General features: G+C 36.5%; 3 protein-coding genes across 4 annotated transcripts; all 3 read left to right on the top strand.

Moving 5' to 3' along the window:
- Nucleotides 1-4,834: 4,834 nt before the first annotated feature.
- lnpk (lunapark, ER junction formation factor) lies at nucleotides 4,835-12,705 on the top strand. 2 transcript variants are annotated; one of them, XM_016472552.1, is made up of 14 exons: nucleotides 4,835-4,900; nucleotides 5,284-5,333; nucleotides 5,438-5,479; nucleotides 6,954-7,141; nucleotides 7,352-7,410; nucleotides 7,605-7,645; nucleotides 7,773-7,856; nucleotides 7,954-8,005; nucleotides 8,090-8,302; nucleotides 9,437-9,542; nucleotides 9,685-9,755; nucleotides 9,851-10,015; nucleotides 10,243-10,329; nucleotides 11,498-12,705. In XM_016472552.1, exons 2-14 carry the CDS (start codon nucleotides 5,307-5,309, stop codon nucleotides 11,677-11,679), a joined length of 1,317 nt encoding a protein of 438 aa, XP_016328038.1. In that variant the 5' UTR covers nucleotides 4,835-4,900; nucleotides 5,284-5,306; the 3' UTR covers nucleotides 11,680-12,705. The 2 variants fall into 2 exon arrangements, with proteins under 2 accessions (XP_016328038.1, XP_016328040.1); XM_016472554.1 differs by lacking the exon at nucleotides 10,243-10,329.
- Nucleotides 12,706-13,499: 794 nt separating this feature from the next.
- LOC107677599 (ATP synthase F(0) complex subunit C3, mitochondrial-like) lies at nucleotides 13,500-15,824 on the top strand. Its single transcript, XM_016472545.1, has 5 exons — nucleotides 13,500-13,597; nucleotides 13,809-13,896; nucleotides 14,563-14,640; nucleotides 14,898-15,088; nucleotides 15,523-15,824. Exons 2-5 carry the CDS (start codon nucleotides 13,858-13,860, stop codon nucleotides 15,635-15,637), a joined length of 423 nt encoding a protein of 140 aa, XP_016328031.1. The 5' UTR covers nucleotides 13,500-13,597; nucleotides 13,809-13,857; the 3' UTR covers nucleotides 15,638-15,824.
- Nucleotides 15,825-17,627: 1,803 nt separating this feature from the next.
- On the top strand, nucleotides 17,628-23,270 carry chrna1 (cholinergic receptor, nicotinic, alpha 1 (muscle)). The gene is made up of 9 exons (XM_016472530.1): nucleotides 17,628-17,736; nucleotides 19,048-19,190; nucleotides 19,332-19,376; nucleotides 19,850-19,959; nucleotides 20,096-20,291; nucleotides 20,402-20,639; nucleotides 20,889-21,112; nucleotides 22,564-22,803; nucleotides 22,950-23,270. Exons 1-9 carry the CDS (start codon nucleotides 17,691-17,693, stop codon nucleotides 23,076-23,078), a joined length of 1,371 nt encoding a protein of 456 aa, XP_016328016.1. The 5' UTR covers nucleotides 17,628-17,690; the 3' UTR covers nucleotides 23,079-23,270.
- The last annotated feature ends 73 nt before the right edge of the window (nucleotides 23,271-23,343 follow it).

The following is a 23,343-nucleotide window of genomic DNA, read 5'->3' as shown; positions in this document are numbered from 1 at the left end:
ATGGTCTCTCTCTCTCTCTCGCTCTCTCTCTCTCTCTCTCTCTCTCTCTCTCTCTCTCTCTCCGCAATGCAGTAAGGTAGTAAATTAGGAGAACCCTCTCGCTTTCAAATTTAAATTGATTCGTTAACAAAGAAACCAGAATAATAAATTCAGATTTACTCGTAGAACAGAAATGCACAACACCTTTTGACTTATCTGACCTCATCTCAAGATTGTCTTATTGTCTTAAATTTTTTAGATTTGCAATTTCTCTTATTCAACAATGTAAATCGCCGTCTGCATAAAAAGACAGGATGACCAGACTATGAGAACTTTCCTGTTAAAATTCACAATGGATAATTATTGATAAAGCTACTGATTGATCAGAAAAAAGTCAATAAAAATTATTTTAAAAAGAAAAAAGCATTAAGCTTGATTTTGCAGCTGCACTTACCATTTGATGCAAAAACGACCTATTTCAAATACATTTCCCTGTATTAAAGTAAACAGACGATATCTAAAAGAAAGAAAAGAGTAAAAGAAAAAGAAATACAAAAAAACACAAATAAAATATACTGCACAAATGATAAAACAGCCAGAATTGCAGACAGACGTCCTCGTACTGAGCTTTCCTGTGCAACAGAGCTCGTGGGAAGGAAAGAGGGGCCAATATCACCGCGAGCCCGGAGCGCGTCTCATCTGTGATACCCAATGACTGGCGCGCGAGGCTCGTAAAAACCGTTTTACAACCTGAGCTGTAAATCAACTTTTGAGCTGGGAAGAGCTTAGAAACCGCAGATTTTCTACGCCACAGTGGCGTTGCCAGCTAACCATTTACAATCTACAAAAACGAACAAATGAAGGAAACAGAAACGCCTGAAATGGCTCAAAATATAGGGCGAAGTCCGGCATGGGCAGCACTGAAGTATCTGCACATGCATGACTACTCTTTGTAGCTATGTTAAGTCAGGCATCTTCTATCATTTAATGATTAAAAAAAGGTAAAATCCCTTATCACATTTAAAAATCAGAAATTCACTCTTTTTTCAACACCGTGTTCAGCTAAAATGGGTCTGTATACAGGACTTGTGAATGAAACAAAAACTTTTGCAATACATTTTAACAAAATTATAATTTTAATTACTATCATTGCCTTTCATTTAGGCCTATAGCATGGTATTACAAAAAGAATAAAAATGGCAATACAAATAACCCTAACCCTAAATCCTTGCGTGTCTGGTGGGAATTGACTTGAGAGAGACTTAATGTAGGCTATAGCCTGTTTGTGCATGGGTGCTAGAATACGAACATTTTATAGCAATTTACAATATTACATTTTCCTAATATTAAAACTAATTTTGATGTGTGAGCGCGTGTGCGTGTGCGAAAGAGACACGGTGTATCACTCTGTAGAACATTTTTTATGCAGCATTCATCGTAATACGTCCTGACAGTCTGCTAAACATCTAGGTTTGAATTGAGATTCTTTCGATAGGCCTATTTAATATTATGTGAACAATATAAATTAAGGGAACCATCAAAATATATCTTAAACGTCAGTTTATATAATATAAATATAGGTGAAAAGTAATGGCTTTTTTTTTTTTTGCTATACTAGAGGGGAAAAAAATAATTGGCCAGCTACATTCCTGGTCCTGGCAAATTCTTTCATTCAACAGAACTGTGTATATGCATTTTAGGGACACTGTGTATTTGCATTTTGCTCCGTCAATTCAATAAATGCAGGTCCCTGAATGAGCATCGTAGCATATTTTATTCAACAGCTCGGGTAATGTTAATATGGTGTTTTGGGCTGCCAAAACTAGGCTACGATTTAAAATCACTCAGAGCTAGAAATGTATCTTCATATTTCAGGTAAAGCTTCATATTACGTCTAGACTAAGATTACATGACTTCCTCTAACGTCTTGTTTTGATGTTTTGGTCTGTTTTGGGATCAAGCTATATCAGGCCCCTCCCAAACCACCCTGTAATTCGCATTTTTTCCCCCTGCTTAGCGATTCAATATTAGCGATCTAAAACGTTATATTTTTTACGGTACGTTTTACACTGGTTACATGATGCAGGCCCGGGTTGGCTAATCGGGAGCACCGGGAAAATTCCCGGTGGGCCGGTCTGTTTTTTGGCCGCGAGGGCCGGTACTGTCATGCCACTGCTATGGGGTTGTCATATGGATGCCCGTGTTTAAGGCATCAAAGAAGCGTCTCGTATGAAAGTTAACACAGTTTGTCCCGTATTCGCATCGCAGGCATACGCCATATGACCACCAGACCATAACAAATTCTCAATTGATAATTAATCATTATTTTTGCGCAAAATATTATTTTATTTGTGAACGTAGCCGTTTGCTGAAGGCTTATTGCTTTTTCACTTTTTTAATTTTAGTCAGTGTGTAGTGTGTATGTTTGGGCATAAAAAAGATCTAGAAAGTTACAAATCTCAAAGTCCACTCCAAAGGGAGATATTTCGTTGAATTCCCGCCTACAGAAATTCGAATGGTTGGGGGGTGGGGAGGGGCGAGGTTGTGGTTAGAACCATAAACTGTATAAAAACGCTGGTTGAGTGAGTGCATCAGACAAGACAATGAAGAAGTGCTGCTGCAGAGTTAGCGCATCAGAGAAAACGAAGAAGAAGAGCTGCTGTGCTGTAGCGTAACATTTTTGGCATGTCTAGAACAATTCTTACAAGTATAACACGACGTAGCTGGGCACCGCGGACAGACGCCGAACAGTGCCGCCGGTGTGCCTACACTTTAAAGATGTGGCGCGACACGACGCTGCGCTTCTCGTCCGGTGCGCGACTGCCTGAAACACTGTTTTTTTCACCTCAGTGCCCCGCCAAAAGCTTTTGTTGAAAGACGGAGCAAGGGGCGTGGCAGTACTGAAACACCGTCTGATGAAGCCCCGTTCACGCTACAAGCGACACGCAACAGCAAAGCGACACAATCCCATTCATTTCAATGTAGAGTTGGTGATTTCCGGCGACACGAGCGACAGCGGACATTGGCGACCGGATGGGGCGTGTCCAGCGACGCAACAAAGTTCAGAATCCTTCAACTTTATGCAAATGAAGAGCGACTTTCGGGAGCGACAGCCAAAAGGAAAGAAGACGGTAGCGCTCATGTGATCGTTCTCCTCTCAGCGCCGTAGATAAACATACGCAATGGAAGAAAGTAGGCTTTGTTTCTCATTCATTTTTGTTTGTATGTACGGATTTAATTTAGATTTAGATTATATTTAGTCTTTTGCCTCCAAAATGTTTGTACTTAGCGGCAAGAAACAAAAGTCGCTGCTAGTGTGAATGGGGCTTAAGCTGTTCGCCAATCACAACGCACTGGGACAGCTAACCAATCACAACACATTTTGTTTTTCGGAAGGCGGACCTTCATCAAAGCCGGAACTAATCGAGCCGTTTGTGCCAGGCTGGGGAGAAAGGTATTTTAATAATGTAAATGATGTGAAACATAATGCGTTTTTCGAACCACCAAGCATGAGAGCATGTTCTAGTACACCCCCAAAACAAAATCAAGACTTTGTAAAAGAGCATAATTGGACCCCTTTAAGACCAAGCGGAATTCTCTGCCGGCTGCTCCTGTTTCACAGCCAGCAGGACTTGCGTCCGCGATTTGATTTTGGCAAATCAGTTTGGGCGAATGCAATTTATTGATCATGAGCCCAAAATTTAGCAAGGCAGGAAAACATTTAATCTACCTGAGGGGAGACGTCTTTCACTATTGTAAGTTAAGGCTGTTAAATAGTTAAATAGAGAAGAAAATACATTTGAAAAAAATTTAACTTCTAGCGCATTCATAAACTTGGACCTCATTTAATTGAAGTAGAAATCCAAGCACCAGAAGCAGCCCACACTCAGCCCACAAGTTTTCTTTAATTGAAAAATGTGCATTTTCTTTCATTCATAGGCTATATGGTTGCAATAATAGCCATTTTAGTTAAAAAAAAATTAAGTGCATAGACGTTTCATAGACGTTCAGTTGTTATGCTTTCAAATTTCTTGTAATTTGTATGTAATTTCACAGTATTTTCACCTCCTAAATTACTACACTTTTTTTGTATGACATTACAATTATTTTTAGAATATAGGTTAAGCTAAACAAATGTGATTATTTCTGAGAACTTTTTAACTGCAGGCAGACATTATGGTACAGTAGACCTACAAATATTTTGTTGGAGATATGCGAGCAAAAAAATAATAGATTAAAAAATGTAAAATAGAAAGCGCAAATGCGGCGCTGAAAAGGCCAGTAAAATAATAATAAAAAAAACAAAGCTGTAGAAAAATATAACGAATTACAAGACTGTAGAGAACAGTGCGCTATTGCAGACTTATATACTGAAGTTTTAATTATATTATTGTAATAGCTACTATAGTCAGTCGTGAACTAAAGTGGGCCGCTCTAAGGCATGAAACTCCAGGGCTGAAAATGACTCCCACTCCGGCCCTGACGTGATGTATTGATACAAAAACAGTTTTCACAGCTAAAACATTCTGCTTCCGTTTTTACATTTACATATGTTATATTTCCATGTAGGATACCACCGTTTCTTTATTTGATTGCTTTTTATTATTTTATTTTATTGCTTTTCTTCTTTCAATTGTTAGATTTTTTTTTTCGTAGTGTAATTTCTGATAATTATCGAACAAATGAGGGTTATACTTTTATATAATTACATTAAAGTAAAAAAATAAATAGCGGGATTAATCCATGCAGTCAGTGCAGTTTTGATGCAGAATTAAATTGAATCATTATTAGATTAGATACATTTGGGTCAAGGCTTTTAATTGTACGCTACGGGGCTTTTATTTTGAAGGTTCAAATTAACTTCCGAAAACTCTGATTACGTCACCGTCACACGCTCAGCCTCCGACCTATCTGTAGAAAGGCAAGTTAACGAGTGAACTCATGCACATTTTAATCTTATAATATGCTCCACCTAATATTAACCTAATGAACATATGTTTACATCACACTGCTTACGGCTTTACATTAAGCGAATTTGATCCATGACAGTTTTAGGGCTGACGAGAAGGCAGGGCAGGTGTTCTCTGCCTGTCCCAGTAATAACGTTATCCTCTGCAAAATGTACAGTTGCATGTTGTATTATCTCTCAGTTCAATATACTTACATTCAATATATATTGACTTATCTCTCAATATATATACGTGTTTCTTAATATTATGTACGAGCCATTTCTTCCAGGCAGATGCATTAGAGGGTGTGGATATGTTGCGAGAGTAATTAAAATGCTTTGGTTTCTGTTTTAAGGTGTGGATTTCGCGTTACTGACAATGGGAGCCATAATTTCACGGTGGAAGGTGAGTATTTTTCTCCTTTTGCAATTATTACCCCCTATCCAGTTCTTGCACTTCTTTATCAAACCCATTCTATAAACAATAATGTAATTGTTATGTTCCAACAGACTAAACCTTCCACTGTGGAACTTCTAGAGGTACTGGATAAGGTATGTTCTCCACTGTTGTCCTGCCCTTTCAAACCCACAGACTGCTTTCAGCCATTGTGACCTTATCACACATCACAGAGCTGTATGTCATCATCTGAACCCTTGTACTGGCTGCATTTCCTTGCTTTACTCATTCCTGGCTCGCCTCCTAAAGCCTCCGTCTATCTGGAGACTGTATTGACAGGACCATCTGTTTGCTGGGCTGCTGCGGTTGACCTTAACTGTCCAGTAGTGGTCACTGCATTGGTTTAGAGTGAGCTGTAGGAATACACTATGCCATTCCAGAGGGCTTTAAGTTACATTTCTACTGTACATTCAAATGTAACTAACAGAGCTTATATCTGGCATTCAGTATTCATGTTCTGCATTAGCAGGGCCAAAATTGCTCAGATTTATGTTGGGCGTAGGTTTCAATGAAATGCTGTAACATGACACATGGTGACAAATCTGTTATTCATGCCCACCATATAAACAAACATTATAATTTATTTTGAGGAGTTATTGCTATCCGACCTGACCTTAAAAATGACTTTTGTTAGTGTAATCTAATGTAGTTAGATTCAGCCATGTTAATTAATAATTTAGATTTTTGAATAAAGCCAGTTAACATATGTGTTTATTTGCATATGTGTTTTATGTTTTGTATTATTTTTGATAAATCAGGCTTTTATGTCCATATAGTATGATATAGTGAGAATATGTACCTCACACTCAAAAAACATCAGTTTTATTCTGAGGCCCACATTGATCAAAAATATGCAATTAGGTGCAGATGTTGTTATTTATATGGTCAAAAAGGAAAAATACATTTTGCTTATAATGTAAATCAATGCGATTTTTTCTGTAACAGTATTAAAGACTTGCAATGCATATAGAGTATTAGTTATTACTCTAAAAATGATGATAGATGATAAATACTTAGTTCAGATAAATACTTAGCTTTTTGATCAAAGCTATGTAGTTGAAAACATAATGCAATCCAATACAATGATGGTTGAGATAAATGTTCATCATAAGCCTGTTTCAGCATGAAATGACATACTTTAAAATGATTTTTGATTAATGGTTGAGATAAATGTTCACCATAAGCCTGTTTCAGCATGAAATTACATAATTTAAAATGATTTTTGATTAATTATTAATAACAAAAAAGTTATTTTTACATTTATTTTACTGATTAAAGATTTCACAGCAAAAAGACATGTGTACCACAAGGTAGACATTTTTAGAATTAAACTAAGTTATTAAAGTATGAATCAATCAGACAGAAGGCATGTAGTAGATAGTGTACAAGTTTTTCAGTTTGAGAGATCCTAGAAATGTATGAACCAAATGTGATACAGTAGACTTTACAGGGTTAAATTAAATGTTATCAAATGTAGATCATTTTTAGGTTACCTTACAAAGCATTTTTACAACATTTAACATAATAACATTGGTAATGATCTTACAATATTGCGACATGAATCCACAGGACATAAAGGACCTTGAGGACTTTCGTGCAAAGAACCAGCGTTTGCTGAAGTTGTGGGTGGGCCGACTTCTCTTCTACTCATCTGCTCTGTACCTGCTCACATGTCTGTTTGTGTATTACCTGTACTTTCCTGAGCAGTGGAGCGCTCGGCTCATCACTGCCCTGCCTCTGCTGGCCTTTCCTGCACTGTGAGTCCTATGTTTTATTCATGGATAAAAGCTTGCTTATTGTAATACAGTTGATGTTATTACATCTGTATTACATATTATATCACATATATATGTATTGCATTGTGTTATACTCCTTTTTAAAGCCTGCTTGGCTTATGGGTTATTGTGTTGCATTATTAGTTTGTTAATGTGTTTTCTTGCTTAATTTTATATTCTCTCTCTTCATAGAGTGTTGCTAGTACGAAAACTGCTTATCTTCCTTTTCTCCAAACGTACAGAGAGAAACAGTAAGCATATATGTTATGTTGTTTTTCTTCATTCTTCAAGGTTGTCTTCATTTTCTTCATCTTATTGTTCATAATTATATTGAATACACCAAAGATCTTGACAGGGATCTAATTGGGATTTGATTGATGGACTCACTGGTCTTTTGAGTGAGTATCTTTATAGATTGACTAATTTATGGTTTCTTTTGTTTCAGATGAAAAATTAGATGATTTAAAAGTACAGAAACAGAAAATAGTAAGTGTGATTTCAGAGACATTAGAACTAATGTCTAAAGAATTAAGCTTGTTTGTGGCTACTAATATGTCAGATGAATAAAATTGTTCATATGTACCATGAAACAAATTAATTATGTTTTTGTCAGCTTGAGGAGGTGATGGAAACGGAGACCTACAAAAATGCTAAACTCATATTGGAGAGATTCGATCCAGAATCTAAAAAGAAAGCAGTAAGTACAGTCATATGTATTATTAAAGCTTTACATGGATGTAGAGATTTATTTTTGGAGCTAGTGAGCTAGTTGAATACATGGTTTATCATTACAGGAAGCAGAAGCCACTCCAGTCAGACCACATATGACCCCTAGACCAGGACAAGGTTTGTATATGTTTTTATTTTTGATTATGTGTTTATGTGTGTTTTCCTTATGCATCATGCACGCTGTAATCTCATTATATCCAGACCTTCGGCAGCGTCATGTTGCAATGGCTACTCCTGGTCCAGTACCCAGTCCCATGTCCCCAGGAGGCACACCCCTTCACGGTGCCCCAGGAGGGCCTCCAGAGAAAGGGCTAGCCGGGTCTGTAGCTAGCCCAACAGGAGCGAGCCAGGCAGAAACACCACAACAAATGATGAGAAGAAGCATGAATCCTTATTCACCTGGACCTGGATCAGGTTCAGCACACTCATACTTGTATATAAATCCTTGCATGGATAAGTAAATGAAAAGCAGATAGCTGTAACTCTATGAAATTCTGATAATATAATGTAAGTGTAAATCACTTGAATTGTATATTTAAGGGTGATATCATACTTTTTTTATTGTTTAATATATGCACCTGTTTATTGAACATTTGTGTCTTCGATCATACAGTATAAATGGCTGTGTGTTAGAGTGACTGTAATGCTCTGATAATTATTTTTATATTTTGACGATAAATGATAAATGGCAGACTAAAATACAATGCTATTTTGTCTAAAAATAAAATAAAAATATTAATTTTAAATACTATAAGTACATTTGTGCATTCCAAAATTAGAACTATACAGTAAGAAAAAAAATTGATATTTATTTCTAGGTATGCTAAAGTACATTTAACAATGTTATTATTAGTGTTATTAGTGCTTTTAAAGATAAACTTTGAGTAAATATATATTAGAAATGTAAAAATGCATGCATAATTACATTTTTTAGTATCGACTAACATTTAGTATTGTGCATCCCTAGTTTTAGGTACACTGTTTTAATACAATTTCACATATAAAAGTATGCCAAAATGTCCAATTTTATGTGCATTATGAAGGTGCAGTTCGCTTAAAATAATTCTGTCATCATGTACTCACTCATGTCATTCCAGACCTGTACGATGATCATTCTTCTGCAGAACACGAAAGATATTGTAAATAATGTTGGTGACTATTGACTTGCATTGTATGGACAAAACAACACTGAGACATTTCTCAAAATGTCTTTTTTATGTTCCACAGAAGAAAGAAAGTGATACAGGTTTGGAATGACATGAGGATGAATTAGAACTTTAATTTTTAGGTGAACTATTCCTGGATAGTGTGAATCAAGGCATTCAGACAGTTTAAGCCTGTATAAAAATTCCTTACTTGCTTCTCACTCAAGGATTGATGCATTCCTCACTAAATCAGCATTTTCTGGGGCTTAAACACAAGCTGAACTTTATAGACTTCTTACTGCTTTGCCGTATTTGATGTTATTTGCATTATTGGGAAGTCCTAGCGTGTCATTTTCTTGGTTTGTGCCGTGATGAAGTGTTGATTATGCTTTTGATCATTTAGGTATGCGTCCTCCTGGTCCACCTCTTGCTCGACCCATCCTTCCACGAGAGCGCAGTGCTGTGGACAGAGTCATTGAGTATTTGGTGGGAGACGGACCTCAGAACAGGTATTACACTGGTATAACATACAAACAGCTTGATGTACAAGTTAAGAGAAACACATTGAACACTGAACTGGCTAGAATCATGTCCGCACATGTGATAAAAATTTGTCTCTTGCACTCCTCCCATTTATTCTTATACTTTCAGATATGCATTGATTTGCCAGCAGTGTTTTTCCCACAATGGTATGGCTTTGAAAGAGGAATTTGAGTATGTAGGTAAGAACCTGTCAGAACACAGTACGGAACTGTGAAGATACTTCCTTCCCTGAGGATTTTATTTTAATATTCATGTGTGATGTTTTATGTTACAGCGTTCCGATGTGCTTATTGCTACTTCATGAACCCGGCGAGAAAGACACGCCCCCAGGCACCCAGACTCCCAGAATTCAGTTTTGAGCGCAGACTTCGCTCTGAATCTCCTGAAACACAGTCTTCTGCCGCCACAGAGACACCAGAGGACAGTGACGCCCCTGAAGGTATTTCCTGCTGCTGACAGCCAGTGACCTCATTATCAAGACCTCATAAAATCATTTTGTCATCTTGTCATGCCATGTGTGAATCAGGCTTAAAACTGCAGCTGGAAAGCCTCCAAGAAGAGAGCAAACAACTTTGAAAGTCAAGACATGCAGTTTTGAAGAAATCATTCACATTTATTATTTGTATGAATGAATGTTGCATTTTATTTTATTTGTGTGTTTTTTAGAACGTATTGTCTTGGCTCGCTCCGCTCGTGTTTCTCACTCTGGCACCCCTTGGAGTAAAGTTCATAGTTTCAAGAAATTTCCCTCAGGTCCCAGAACCCACACACAGACACACTTTACTTAAACATACACTACTATTCAAAAGTTTGGGGTCAGTGTGATTTTATTTGTTTTTGAAAGGGTTTTATGCTCACCAAGGCTGCATTTATTTGATCTAAAATGCAATTTCTATTTTAATATACTTTAAAATATTTTTTACTTCAGTCTTCAGTTTTAGTTACAGGCTTTAGGTGCATGAGAAACATTTATTTTCATTATCAGTGTTGAAACTTGTGCTGCTTAATATTTTTTGTGGAAACAAAACTTTTTTTCAGGATCCTTTGATCAATAGAAAACTAAATTTATTTTATTTGAAATAATTTTTGTAGCATTATCAATGTTTTTACTGTCACTTTTGATCGATTTAATGTGCTCTTGCTGAATAAAATTCTTAATTTATTCCAAAAATTGTACTGACCCCAAACTTTTGAACAGTAGTGTATGCACTGCATGATGCTTTGGTGCTAAAGTATTCTCTCCTCCTTTCAGTTCCTGTGGGTAACATAATCATGATCACAATCATTTCCTATTCATAGACCACTCTACACAAAATCACACAACACAATAATGACTGTCACCATTACCTACACAGGAAGGTGTGTGTTTGTTAATGGCTGTAAATCTTATTCGAATATAGGAAAAATGTTTTCTAATATGTGATTTGAAATGTTTTGTCTGTTTAATATCTGTCTTAAGGGAAATATCCTGCATTTTTGTCATTCAGCTTATTTTTTTTGCTCTTTATAGAAATAGAAATTGCAAGCAAAAAGATGCTTTTTGCAAAATGTGGACTGGAGCAACTAATTACTATTAGTTTTAGCAAGATGGTCAGATGCTTGGTTAGATACTGAATGTCTAAAATGTTGAATACCTCTCCTTAAAAAATCTGGACTGATCTGTTTCCAAACCCTTAGGTGCATGGCTCATTGTCTTAAATTTTTTCCCTATAATTATTAATTGCTTTTTTCACAGTCTTGATAATGCATGTTGTGCTTCTTTTAAACATGTATTATCAAACTGAATGAAGAATACCACAAATTATATTCTTAATTTTTAATGCAATAACAGGCCTAATACATACACAATTTCACACACGCACAACATTGCCATGGCTTTTAGCAGTAAACTTTTATATGCTTCATTATTTCATTTTTACAGATGACATAGAACGAACTACCACTGTGGAGCCTCAGGACCCTACCGCTGAAGATCCACCTGCGGCACGTGAATCAGAGGAAGAAGAGGCACAGTCTCAGCGGAGCCCGTCCCCCTCAGAGGATGTCCAACAGGAAGAGGCTGGAGCTCAGGGGCAACAGCAGAAAGAGGAGGAATCAAACTAAACTGTGTTTGAATGCAGTTTAAACATGTTTTTGATCAATGCCGTTCACTGCAGCTTTTGGTTTTTGGGCTGTTTGGTTTTGAATTCACTCTAAAGCATGTACATCTTAGTAACTCTGGCGGCTGTTAAGAGTTTTAACTGCTAATTTATTTATATATGCACCACAGTGTTTACATAGAGGTGGCTAAGTATCATATCACATTACACTACAGTTTGTAATACTAATGGTGTGGTGCGCCCCATAGTGGTGATGTCACCCAGTACCATACATGTGCATGGTTTGTTTATGAGGGGGATTTCACAAACAAACTGCAATTGCTAAAGTCAGAATAGTATAATTTTACAGTGTTAGCATTCAGTTGCATAGTAAAGAAGGATAGAACATGTAGCAGGATACATTTTGCAGAGTTTAGCTGTCTTTGTGTTTACAGAATTATTTGAAACTGCAAGCTGAACAAAAATACACTCTGACAAAAGCGTAGTCCTTGTAGGGGAGCTGTGCTTTTTTTTTGCCAAATGCACTATTTTGATTCTTAAATATTTATTCTTTTGTTTTGAGTTGTTTTAATTGCTTGTGTTTTTCTGGCCAACAGTTTGTTTATTTGTTTGTGTATAATAATTAATCTGTCTTGTGCCTTTCTGGTTAGGAATATGTCTGGGACTTACTGCACAGTTTACAAAATTGCAAAATTTGTCAAAATAATTGGTTTTCATACATAGGACGTTGATGTTTACGCTTTATAAGTCAACTGGTGCCAGAAGTGACACTGGTATTTATTCATGGATTAAAAAAAAAAAAGAATTTTGTTGTCAATTGTTCCTCTGCATTTTGCATTAGTTATTTAATTTCCATGTTCATTGTGAATTGACTCCTGTCTCTATAAGCAACAGAAAATGTGTGTGCTTTGGAACTGGAATTATCCACTTGTTCTTGTTTGTCAGTACTTGCAAGTTGTTGTGCACATGTCTGTTGCATTTACAGACTGGATTGTGTGCATGGTAACTCCAATAAAATGCTTTTTCTAAAGAATGATTCTTTCAACATTATCATGAAAAGTGAGTTTTTCTCTGGTAGGAAACAAAATGATTCTTTAAGAATTGAGAAGCACAATATAGAAAGGCTAATTGAATGTTTCTGATGCTCATGCCTAAGCAAATATGTAATGCATGATACATAATCGATAAATATTTATGTTTTACTGATCAATATTCAGTTTATTACATAACCTTTTTTGTCATTTGTTGCCCATAGCAATTGAAGTAACTCAAAAATTTAACATTTCGTTTTCATTTGGAAAATGTTCATTTTTAACTCTGGATTTTCAGTTGTTCCAACTCAGATACACCTGCAGTGGCTTAAGTTACAACAATCGTGTTCTTTGATAAGATATAACATGTTATTTCTCAGAACCTAAAAAATTATCTTAGATGTGTTCTTTGAGATATTTTCAATATGTCAAACCAGCAAATGTAATATAACCCCAAAACATATATTATGAAATATTTGTACAACACTAGGAATTATTTAATGGCTCCAGTAATGTTTTATATGCTTTTATAATTGCATATCCCAGGTAGCTTATCAATAAGTATGAAGTTTTTGTATTTAAATTGTATTTGATCTTTGTTGTTTAGGCCTCTTTAATTTACAAAAGTTGTATATGAGCTTCAGTAATCTATTTGACCTTATTTTATTAAACACTTGTATAGAAAAACGTTTTCTAATATATAACCTTACTGTCTGTTGAATGTGTAAAAGAAGTAAATATGATTGTAATGTTTTCTTTGCCCTCAGCGCAGTTTTAAATAAAGCACCACTGAATGACCTTCAAGCGCGTCATACAAGCATCCGGGAGCTTCATTAAATAGAGGGTCGGGCATGCGCAGTAGCTCCTCAGCGGTTCGACCTCTGCAGCCGGGTAAGTGAAGGAGAGCTAAATGGGAACCGGAGGATCTATATTGTCACAATCTTATGCCATCATTACGCTTTATATATGTTTAATCAAACCATTTGACCCATTTCATATTCTACAAATTATATAGCCCTTGCAAAAGGAGCTATTTAGTACCAGGTAGCGTTTTGAAAGCGCTGATATTGCATTGACCTTAAACTGTCGGCTTTTTCCATAGAGACAGACGCGGGTTTATTCCTCACCACACTCGGCGAGCTCAATCAAACATGTACGCCTGTGCGAAGTTCGTGTCCACACCCGCACTGGTGAGTATTTGTGGTGAATTTTGCAGTTAGGATAGAGAACTATGCTTCCTTGGAATGCAATAGGCCTGGTGCACTTGACTTTTTTCCCATGTTGATGCAGTGCGTTTATATACGTTGCTTGCATCACATCTTGCAAAAAACACTGCTGCAGAATTTGTGTGTGTCATTGTGGTTAAGAAGTCAATGGGCAGCTTGTTGCTAATGCTATCATCTGAACGGCGATTCCAGGGAAGTCAAGGTCATTATAGAAATCTGGCAGCAAAACATAATGTTTTGTAGTCCGCTGTTATGTCAAACAAAAACAGAGATCTTTTAAATGTATTACACTCGAGCTAAAGGGTAAAATATAGTAGTGATGGTTGGTTCAAGACTGCGGGTGTTATGTTCTGCTTCGTTGCTGTCCTTTTGTAGTGAACTAGCCAGACTTTATTTAATTATAAATGAAATGATTTGTTCAGTTGACATTTAGAGTGTGATTGATAAATGTCCAGTATAATTTCTAATTGTAGCAAATATTAAATAGATTTTCTGGACACAAGGTACCTCCCACGTTATTCAAGTGTTGCAGCAACAGTTGGGCCTTGTGTGTCTGTCTTAAGTACAGCACTTATAATAAACGTTATTGTATGTCTTCAGTGCTAATGTGATTTCTGATCTCCATCTCAGGTCCGCTCTGGCTCAAGGGGGCTGTACAGACCACTCTCTTCCTCTGTGCTCTCCAGGCCAGATGTCAGCTCTGCAGAGGTGAGTGCTTTATGTATATTATGCATATGCCATGTTTAGGATTTGTGGCATGCGCTTGCAGTTGTAAATGGATGTTTAATGTCCTTTTAACAGATATTTCCTATGCAAGGAGCGGTTCATAAATCACCTTAAGATTCATTCCTGTTATATGCACTTACTTGCCTTATAAGCTTGTTACAATCTACAAAGTGATTTCTTTTTGTTAAGTGATGGTAGATGCAGTTCATTCATTATTGATCATGTTCTTTTTTCTAAAGGCCAGCCCAGCTTTTCTGCCACAGACAGCCGTTTCCCAGGTTGCAGTGCGGGGTTTTCAGACAAGCGCTGTAAGCCGTGACATCGACACAGCCGCCAAGTTCATCGGTGCTGGTGCCGCCACTGTGGGAGTGGCAGGATCAGGAGCTGGAATCGGAACGGTGTTCGGCAGCCTCATTATTGGATATGCCAGGTAGACGAGATCAACATGCACCACTGATATGATCTCTGAAAATAATCACCATCTTGTTGCCATTAGTTGTTGTACATTCAACAGAATGACTGCTCCTAGATATGGCAGTGCTTCTAAGAATGAATTCCTGATCTTTCTATAGGGTAGTGCCACGTAAACTATAGATGTCCTCAGATTTGGTGTTTTTTTCATTTGTTCTAGTTCTAAAATATTCAAATATATTTTAAAGTTAAGTTTAAGAACTGAGCTTGTGAATATTGCAGTAATTCAAGTGTAGTATTATGTAAGATATTGACTTTATATAGTTCAACTTGAGCACATTTAACCTCTGTCATGCATCACACTGTTGTTAGCTGATGTCTCTTTTTTTTTCCATGACAAAGCAATGTTCCTTACAGAGATCTGGTAATGAGTGACCTCTTTCTCTCTCACAGGAACCCATCTCTGAAGCAGCAGTTGTTCTCATATGCTATTTTGGGGTTTGCCCTGTCTGAGGCTATGGGTCTCTTTTGTTTGATGGTGGCTTTCCTCATTCTGTTTGCCATGTAAATACTGCTCCGTCCGCTTCTTCCCACCGCTGTGACGACATGCGTTTTACACTGGCTACCAAAAGAGTTCTGTGTTGGTCATTAAAATTGTACATTTTCCAAGTTTTGTTGAAGGCTGATGAGGTAAAACATGTATTGTAAAAATGTATCCAAATACAGAATAAATACATGTATTTCACTATTTAAAATGTTTGAGTTAGCTTTTTTTTTTTTTTTTTTGGGAAATCGGTGCCAATGAAGAGGGTTGTTAATTGCAGATTTCAAGCTATTTGAGGAATGTTTTAAAAGGGGATCACTTTTGTTGATTTCTGTGTTTTAGTCGAACAAGTCAAAAACTTATATGGTGGACCAGTTATTTACCAAGAACAGTGCGGTCTATTACAGAATGGCTCAGATCTTACACTACTTATTTTACTAGTAATCTAAATTATATAGTCTTTAAACTTTTTTTTTTTTATTTTGTTTTGTAGTTGTCCCTTTCAGTGTGAGAATCAGTGTGTGATAATTAGGTTTCTAAATATAAACGGGGTTCCCACAGGTCCTTGAAATCCTTGAAGGTTTGTGAATCTGAAAAAGGCCCTGGAAAGTTTTTGAAAATAAGCATACATAGATACAGGTCCTTGAAAGTGCTTGAATTTATTTTGTGCAAGACGGTTTTCTTGGGGAAAAAAATCCATATTATTCCCTCTGGTCCGCTAATGTGTTATTTCGCCAGTCTCCAGTCTGGAGATTTCTCCAGTCTGACGGAAAAAATATGCAGCTAAATGTAAAAGCCGACAGAACACAGATAAAATATTGCTTCGGAATAAATTGTTTACACCACCAGAAATCTTGGTCATGCGGTGCTTTTGTGGGGATATTTTGTATGGGATATTGTCTGCTGATATGACAAGTTTACTGTATATCGTAATAATAAATAGCATGTTTGACAGCTATATATATAATTTACATTTAACAAATTAAATCTTACATTATACGTATGTAAAATGTGTGATTTCCATCAGAGGTTTGTTCTTAAATTTCATATAGGTGGTATTAAAAAGGTCTTAAAAAGTCTTAAATCTAACTTGTTCATATGTGTAGACACACTGATTAAGTCCTTGAATTTGAGGGTATTGGACCTGGAAAGTCCTTGAAAGGTCCTTGAATTTGAAGTTATCCAAGGTGTGGGAACCCTATATAAAGGATTATTCCAATTTAAAATATGTAGAATCGACTCCTCCAAGGAATTAAAAAGAGCCAAAGGTGATCGCGACGTTTTATCTCAAGTCTCAGTTTATATTTCAAATTCTGACTCCGTCGCTGTCCTGAGGGAGGAGATATCAGAATTCTGAAAAAAATTCTCACAATTCTGAAGTAACATCTAACAAATCTGAGTTTACATCGGTAACGTTATTTTAAGGTGTCCTTGTTACACATGTTACTTGTACTTTTATAATAACAATAAATTATGCATAATTACATGCAAGTAACCCTAACCATAAAGGAAGTATATGTAGTTAATTATTATTACTTAAATGTATAATTACACTGTAACAAGGACACATTGAAATAAAGTGTAACCTTTTACATCTAGCAATTCTTTTTTTCCCCCCACGGAATAAAAATACAAAAAAAGTATGAGTAAATGCTGCTTTTATGAGAGTTGATCGTTTAAGTTGATGCAACTGCAAGGGGCAACAAGGGCAAGATTAGAATGCATTTTTATAATCCTGCAACTTTTTCAAAGGGAAAAGTAACTAATAGCCTATTAAGTGCACATATTTTAGCCTTTTTTTCTTAAAGACCACGGTGACAACTAACAGGGTTGGATCAGCTAAAAGGGTTACATTTAAGACGTTTGATAATGTTGTGCATAGCGCTTTTAAGTTTAAACCCAGCACGCAAGTGCAGCAATGTTTGTCTCGCGCTGACTCTGACAGCTGCCAGCTCATGCAGCTTTAACAATACTGCAGCTCTCACACACACACACACACACAGAGACAGAGAGAGTTCAGCTACAGTCAGGACGAGGTGATTCAGTCGACCACACAGACTTTCTTACTCATAACAAGATGAATAACTTCATACTGATTTTACCAATTTTGGCGTTTCTATTTGGTGAGTAACCACTGATTTATATTAGAATATTTACAAGGGAAAACTGCCCTATAGACATCAAACTCTTTAAGTTTACCATGACTTCAAATACACTGATAAAGGCTTCAGTTCAACCGATATTCTAAATCTAAGCTATTATGGAGAAGAACAGTGTACTTACCTAGAAATAACCTCCGTGACAAGTACAGTACAGAAAACAAATAATCGTACTTTTGTTGGAAACCGATACAAGTTCACTTCCATAGAGATACATTGTTGTTATGTTCGAACGTTTTAGTTTTTAAACAAACCCTTTTAAAAGATTTCTATGCTGCGTGTATGGTATGCATACTATGCGTCCTGTTTGATTGACAGGTGCAAGTGCGCGGCCTGCCGGCCTCATTCAAGTGGTTTGTGGCTGATGTGAGATCAGTGTGTCAGCGGTCAGTTTTGTGCTATTTGCTGACAAATATTCCCATCTCGTCTCTCTCTATATATTTTCTGTTTCTTTTTTTTGCCCTACCTCTGGATGAGGCTGAACTCAAGGCTCTATTCAGCAGGGAGAAGTGATACACTGTGAACTATGAATCCTATACCGGTTGTGGCCTAAACTTAAACCGGAAATAGCTCCTCTCCTTCTTCTTTTTTTGTTGTTTTATCTAAAATACTGTAAATGTAAATGTGGACTCAAAAGCACACTCATTTACCTGTGTAAGTACACTCAACAGACTAGTACTCAAACTGATGAAACAATAGTCCAGGGGCCTGTTTCATAAAGCAAGTTTACCAAATAAGCCAGGTTTATTTCAGTTAGTCTGACTTATTGTCAGTTGATTTGGTTCAAAATAAGTCAGAATAACTGAAATAAGCCTGTCTTGTTTGGTAAACTTTTTTTTATGAGACAGCCCCCTGATGTTGAAATCAAGCCAACATTCCAATGAAATTGTCACATTCTGAACATATAGAAATATGGATTCTTTTTACTTCATTATTCTCAACAAAATGGTTTCCCGAGTAGGTTGATTATTTACATGCCGAATGTCAGCATTACTTCTGTTAGTTCTGGTTATAAAAGAATAGTGACATTACTCAGACATTGATTGCATGTCTTAGTGTTTCAGCTGTGTGTGTGTGTGTGTGTGTGTGTGTGTGTTTCATTTGCAGTTGCTTGACTCCATCAACGTTAATCCTCTGTGCCATTTAGGATGTATGCGTGTGTTTGTGTGTGAGTAAGAGGAGTGGGGTGATAACTTTTTCTCACAGAGCAACTTAATAGTGTGTGTGTGTGTGTGTGTGTGTGTGTGTGTGTGTGTGTGCATGTGTGTGTTGCAGGACCAGCACTGTGCTCAGAAGATGAGACAAGATTGGTAAAGTCTCTGTTTACTGGATATAACAAGGTTGTTCGTCCTGTTAGCCATTTTAAGGATCCAGTGGTGGTTACTGTGGGACTACAACTCATTCAGCTCATCAGCGTGGTAAATTATATCTCTGTTCATTTCTATTTCTTGATATCAGATGCATGTTTTATCCATATGTTAAAAAAGGTTTACATTGCACAAATAAACTTGTTGTTTTCTCTTGCCTTCCATTATCTTTACTTTCTTTCTTATTTACAGGATGAAGTTAATCAGATTGTCAACAGTAATGTACGGCTAAAGCAGGTGCGGGTTTCAGCTGCTGTTTCATTTCCTGTGTGCTGCTATAAGTAGATATCAAGGTGTTTGCTGTGGGAAAATTGATCTATATGTACAAAAACTGAGATTTAGGCAATGTTTACAACACATAGATTTGGTACTTTAACAAAAAAATTTTTTATGTGCCACATGAAACCTATCAAGAAATGTTGAGGTCACATTTCAACTTATAAGGAAAAGTAAGAAATCATTGCATTAAAAATGACATTTTTATGTACATTTCATGTTTTAATGGATCTGCCTTTCTTATTATTTTTATGATGATTCTGATTACATTTTGCAGTAATTTTGTTTATTCATTTTAATGAATTAAAGGCAGTTCAAGAAATGCTGCTGTACTGCATAAATCTTTCAAAATTCAAATTTTACATGACAGTACCTACTTGGAGCAGTCAGGAGTCATTAATACAGATATCTTTTTCTCCTTATCTGATGTTCAGCAATGGAAAGATGTGAATCTGCAGTGGAATCCTGACGACTACGGTGGCATCAGGAAGATCAGAATTCCCTCCACTGACATCTGGAAACCGGATTTAGTGCTTTATAACAAGTATGAGTCACTTTGTCCAGAACTTTCACTCTTTGCACCTGTACAATAGTGTGAATCCATCATGTAATATTACTGTACTTAAAAATACATATACCTGCTCTGATATCTTTCATTATTTGTGTATGTGTTTGTGCAGTGCTGATGGAGACTTTGCCATCGTCCATGAGACAAAGGTCTTGTTGGAGCACACGGGTATGATAACATGGACTCCTCCAGCAATCTTTAGGAGCTACTGTGAGATCGTGGTCCTTCACTTTCCCTTCGACCTGCAAAACTGCAGCATGAAAATTGGAACGTGGACCTATGATGGCAACCTTGTCATTGTCAACCCAGTAACTATATCACCACACATGATCATCAAGATGCATGAATATTTGTACATTACTTATTGTATATATTTGTATGAACTAGTTTATTCATACATTTTTTTGTGCTTGTGTAGGACAGTGACAGACCGGACCTAAGTAATTTCATGGAGAGCGGAGAGTGGGTGATGAAGGATTACAGGAGTTGGAAACACTGGGTGTATTACGCTTGCTGTCCAGATACACCCTACCTTGATATCACTTATCACTTCCTCCTGCTCCGCCTCCCACTTTATTTCATCGTGAACGTCATCATCCCCTGCATGCTGTTCTCCTTCCTCACTGGGCTTGTGTTCTACCTGCCCACAGACTCTGGTAACCCTGTGTTTTATTGTACTGTATGTAGGGGTATACGGTATGAACCAAATCTTATATCATAATGCATTTTTATTTTATATCATGGTAACTAATTATTTTTGTTGGAAACGTTCTGGTAATATATTTAAATATATTAAAAATCATGGGGTAATGCCTAAGTACTTGATCACATCTGAATATTTATTTATTTATTTATTTTTATTTGGAGCTTGATGGACGTTTTAAACTTTACTTGATTCTGTCTAGGTGAGAAGATGACCCTCAGCATCTCTGTCCTGCTCTCTCTGACTGTGTTCTTGCTGGTGATTGTTGAGTTGATCCCCTCCACCTCCAGTGCTGTTCCACTCATCGGCAAATACATGCTCTTCACTATGATCTTTGTCATTGCTTCCATCATCATCACTGTGATTGTCATCAACACACACCACCGCTCCCCCAGCACACACACCATGCCCGCTTGGGTCCGCAAGGTATGTATGGAAAAGAGTAGCTTCTCCTTTTGTGTTCTGTGTTCAAGTATGTTTGTGTTAGCATGCTTATTTTAAATTATAAATAAGAGAGTATACTTTCAGGCTTAGCAAAATTGTTTAAGATAGAAATATAATTAGATATATAGATATATAATTAAGTATTCTAAGTATGCTTGGCTTGTAGTTGGGATAAAGTATCCTGGTAAATCCTTTTTTTTCTCCACACATACTGGCTTTCAGAATATGTTTATGTCTGATAAACTGACATATTCAAATTTATAGTTACAAGTCAGCTTTGAAGTGGAATAGCTGCGTAAATATACATGGGTGGAATGGAACCTAATCTTTTTTACACAGCACTATTGACCAAATTAAGCCAATAAACATTTGGTTGATTTTATTGACAATTCTTTCATGGTGTGAGAGTGAGAGTAACAGACCTAATGTGTTAGCATGTTTTATGTTTCACTCACTGAAATGCAAATCAATTTCTAACCTTTATATAATGTGTTTTTTCTGGATTTTTTGGTTGGTATTCTGTCTCTATACGTTAAAATAAACCTAGCATAAAAATTACAGACCCTTCATTTCTTTGTAAGTGGGCAAATCAGCAGGGGCTCAAATAAATATTTTCCCCACTGTAAAATATATGAATATATATATAAATATATAGTAAACATAATAAACAAATATATAAATAGTAAAAAAGTATATTACAGTAAGTTCCCTTGAAATCTTAGAAGTATTTTTAGTATAAAAACTATTACACTAGTAGTTTACTAAAAAAGGAGGATGGAAGCATGTAACTAGTAAACTGTATATCAGCAGTATATCTATACTTTCACTTATAGTATAGTTCACAGACAGTGTATTTGGAATACAAAAGAAACACGTTAACTAGTTGTGTTCTCAGTTTACTACTGTTACACCTAAAGTACACTTAAAAATGTAACTTTATAAACTAAAACAGGCCAGTTTACACCCAAAAAGTATTGAAATAGTACACTTACAAGTATACTACTAATACATTTATTTTAGTGTACTTAGTTGGAAAATATACTCGAACTTCTCTTAAGTTTACTTAATAAAATTAAAATTTTAGTAAGGGCGGATGATTTCTTCCACAGCATTTTAGACACTTATTTTTTACCTTGAAAAACTGTACAACTCAATTAACAAAGGTACTTTTTTTTTGGAAGTTACATAGTTACATTCAAAATCCAGATTTTCCAGCCATGGGAATCATTATTTTTGCAGTCCTGTTTGGACTGCTAGTGGAACACATACTTTATTTAGTTATTTAGGCTTTTTTTTTTTTTTTTAAATGTTTAAGGTTTTTACTTGTTTCTAAACTTTACATATATTTGGGGGTATTTCTTGTTTACTTTGAGCTATCCTGTTGAGATTCTGATCAGAGATGTATGACTTTGACCTTCTCCACTGTCCCACAGATCTTCATAGACACCATTCCAAACCTGATGTTTTTCTCCACTATGAAGCGGCCATCCCAGGAACAACAGGAAAAGCGTCTCTTTCCTGCAGATTTTGACATCTCTGACATTTCAGGGAAACCCATGCCCGCTTCTGTCACTTACCACTCTCCCATAACCAAAAATCCTGATGTACGTAGTGCCATCGAGGGTGTTAAATACATTGCAGACACCATGAAAAGCGACGAGGAGTCCAACAATGTGAGAACATTCACCTGCATCATTTTTTTATATTTCTGAAACTTTTGCATCTCTTTGAAAATAAGTTTAGAAGTTTTGTTTTACTCTACATTCCTTTTCTATCTTCATCTGACTACTTGAGTCTTTCCTTCTGTCTGTTCATCTAGGCCGCAGAGGAATGGAAATTTGTCGCTATGGTCCTGGATCACATTCTTCTATGTGTGTTTATGGCTGTGTGTATTATTGGTACACTAGGAGTGTTTGCCGGACGCCTGATCGAGCTCAGTATGCTGTGAGAGCTCAGAGGCCCGAATGAAGCCATGGTGCCTTGACTCTCTGCTGAGCTTTAGCAAAGAGGCAAAGAGGCAAAGATGCCCGATCAGACCAGATGTTAATGGAACAGTGAGCTTATTCAACAACTGGAAAATAAAACATACACACTGTTTGTTTCTCTTCATTTAAAGTATTTCTGTTAATACAGTTGCTCGCTCCTACACTCTAAAAGATGCTGGGTTAAATACAACCCAGTGCTGGGTAAAATAGGGACAAACCCAGCAATTG

This window comes from Sinocyclocheilus anshuiensis, unplaced genomic scaffold (assembly GCF_001515605.1).
Source record: "Sinocyclocheilus anshuiensis isolate Anshui unplaced genomic scaffold, SAMN03320099.WGS_v1.1 scaffold472, whole genome shotgun sequence".
NCBI classification, from domain to species: domain Eukaryota; kingdom Metazoa; phylum Chordata; class Actinopteri; order Cypriniformes; family Cyprinidae; genus Sinocyclocheilus; species Sinocyclocheilus anshuiensis.
Note: the sequence above shows the minus strand (reverse complement) of the source record. Positions and strands in the feature narration are given on the sequence as shown.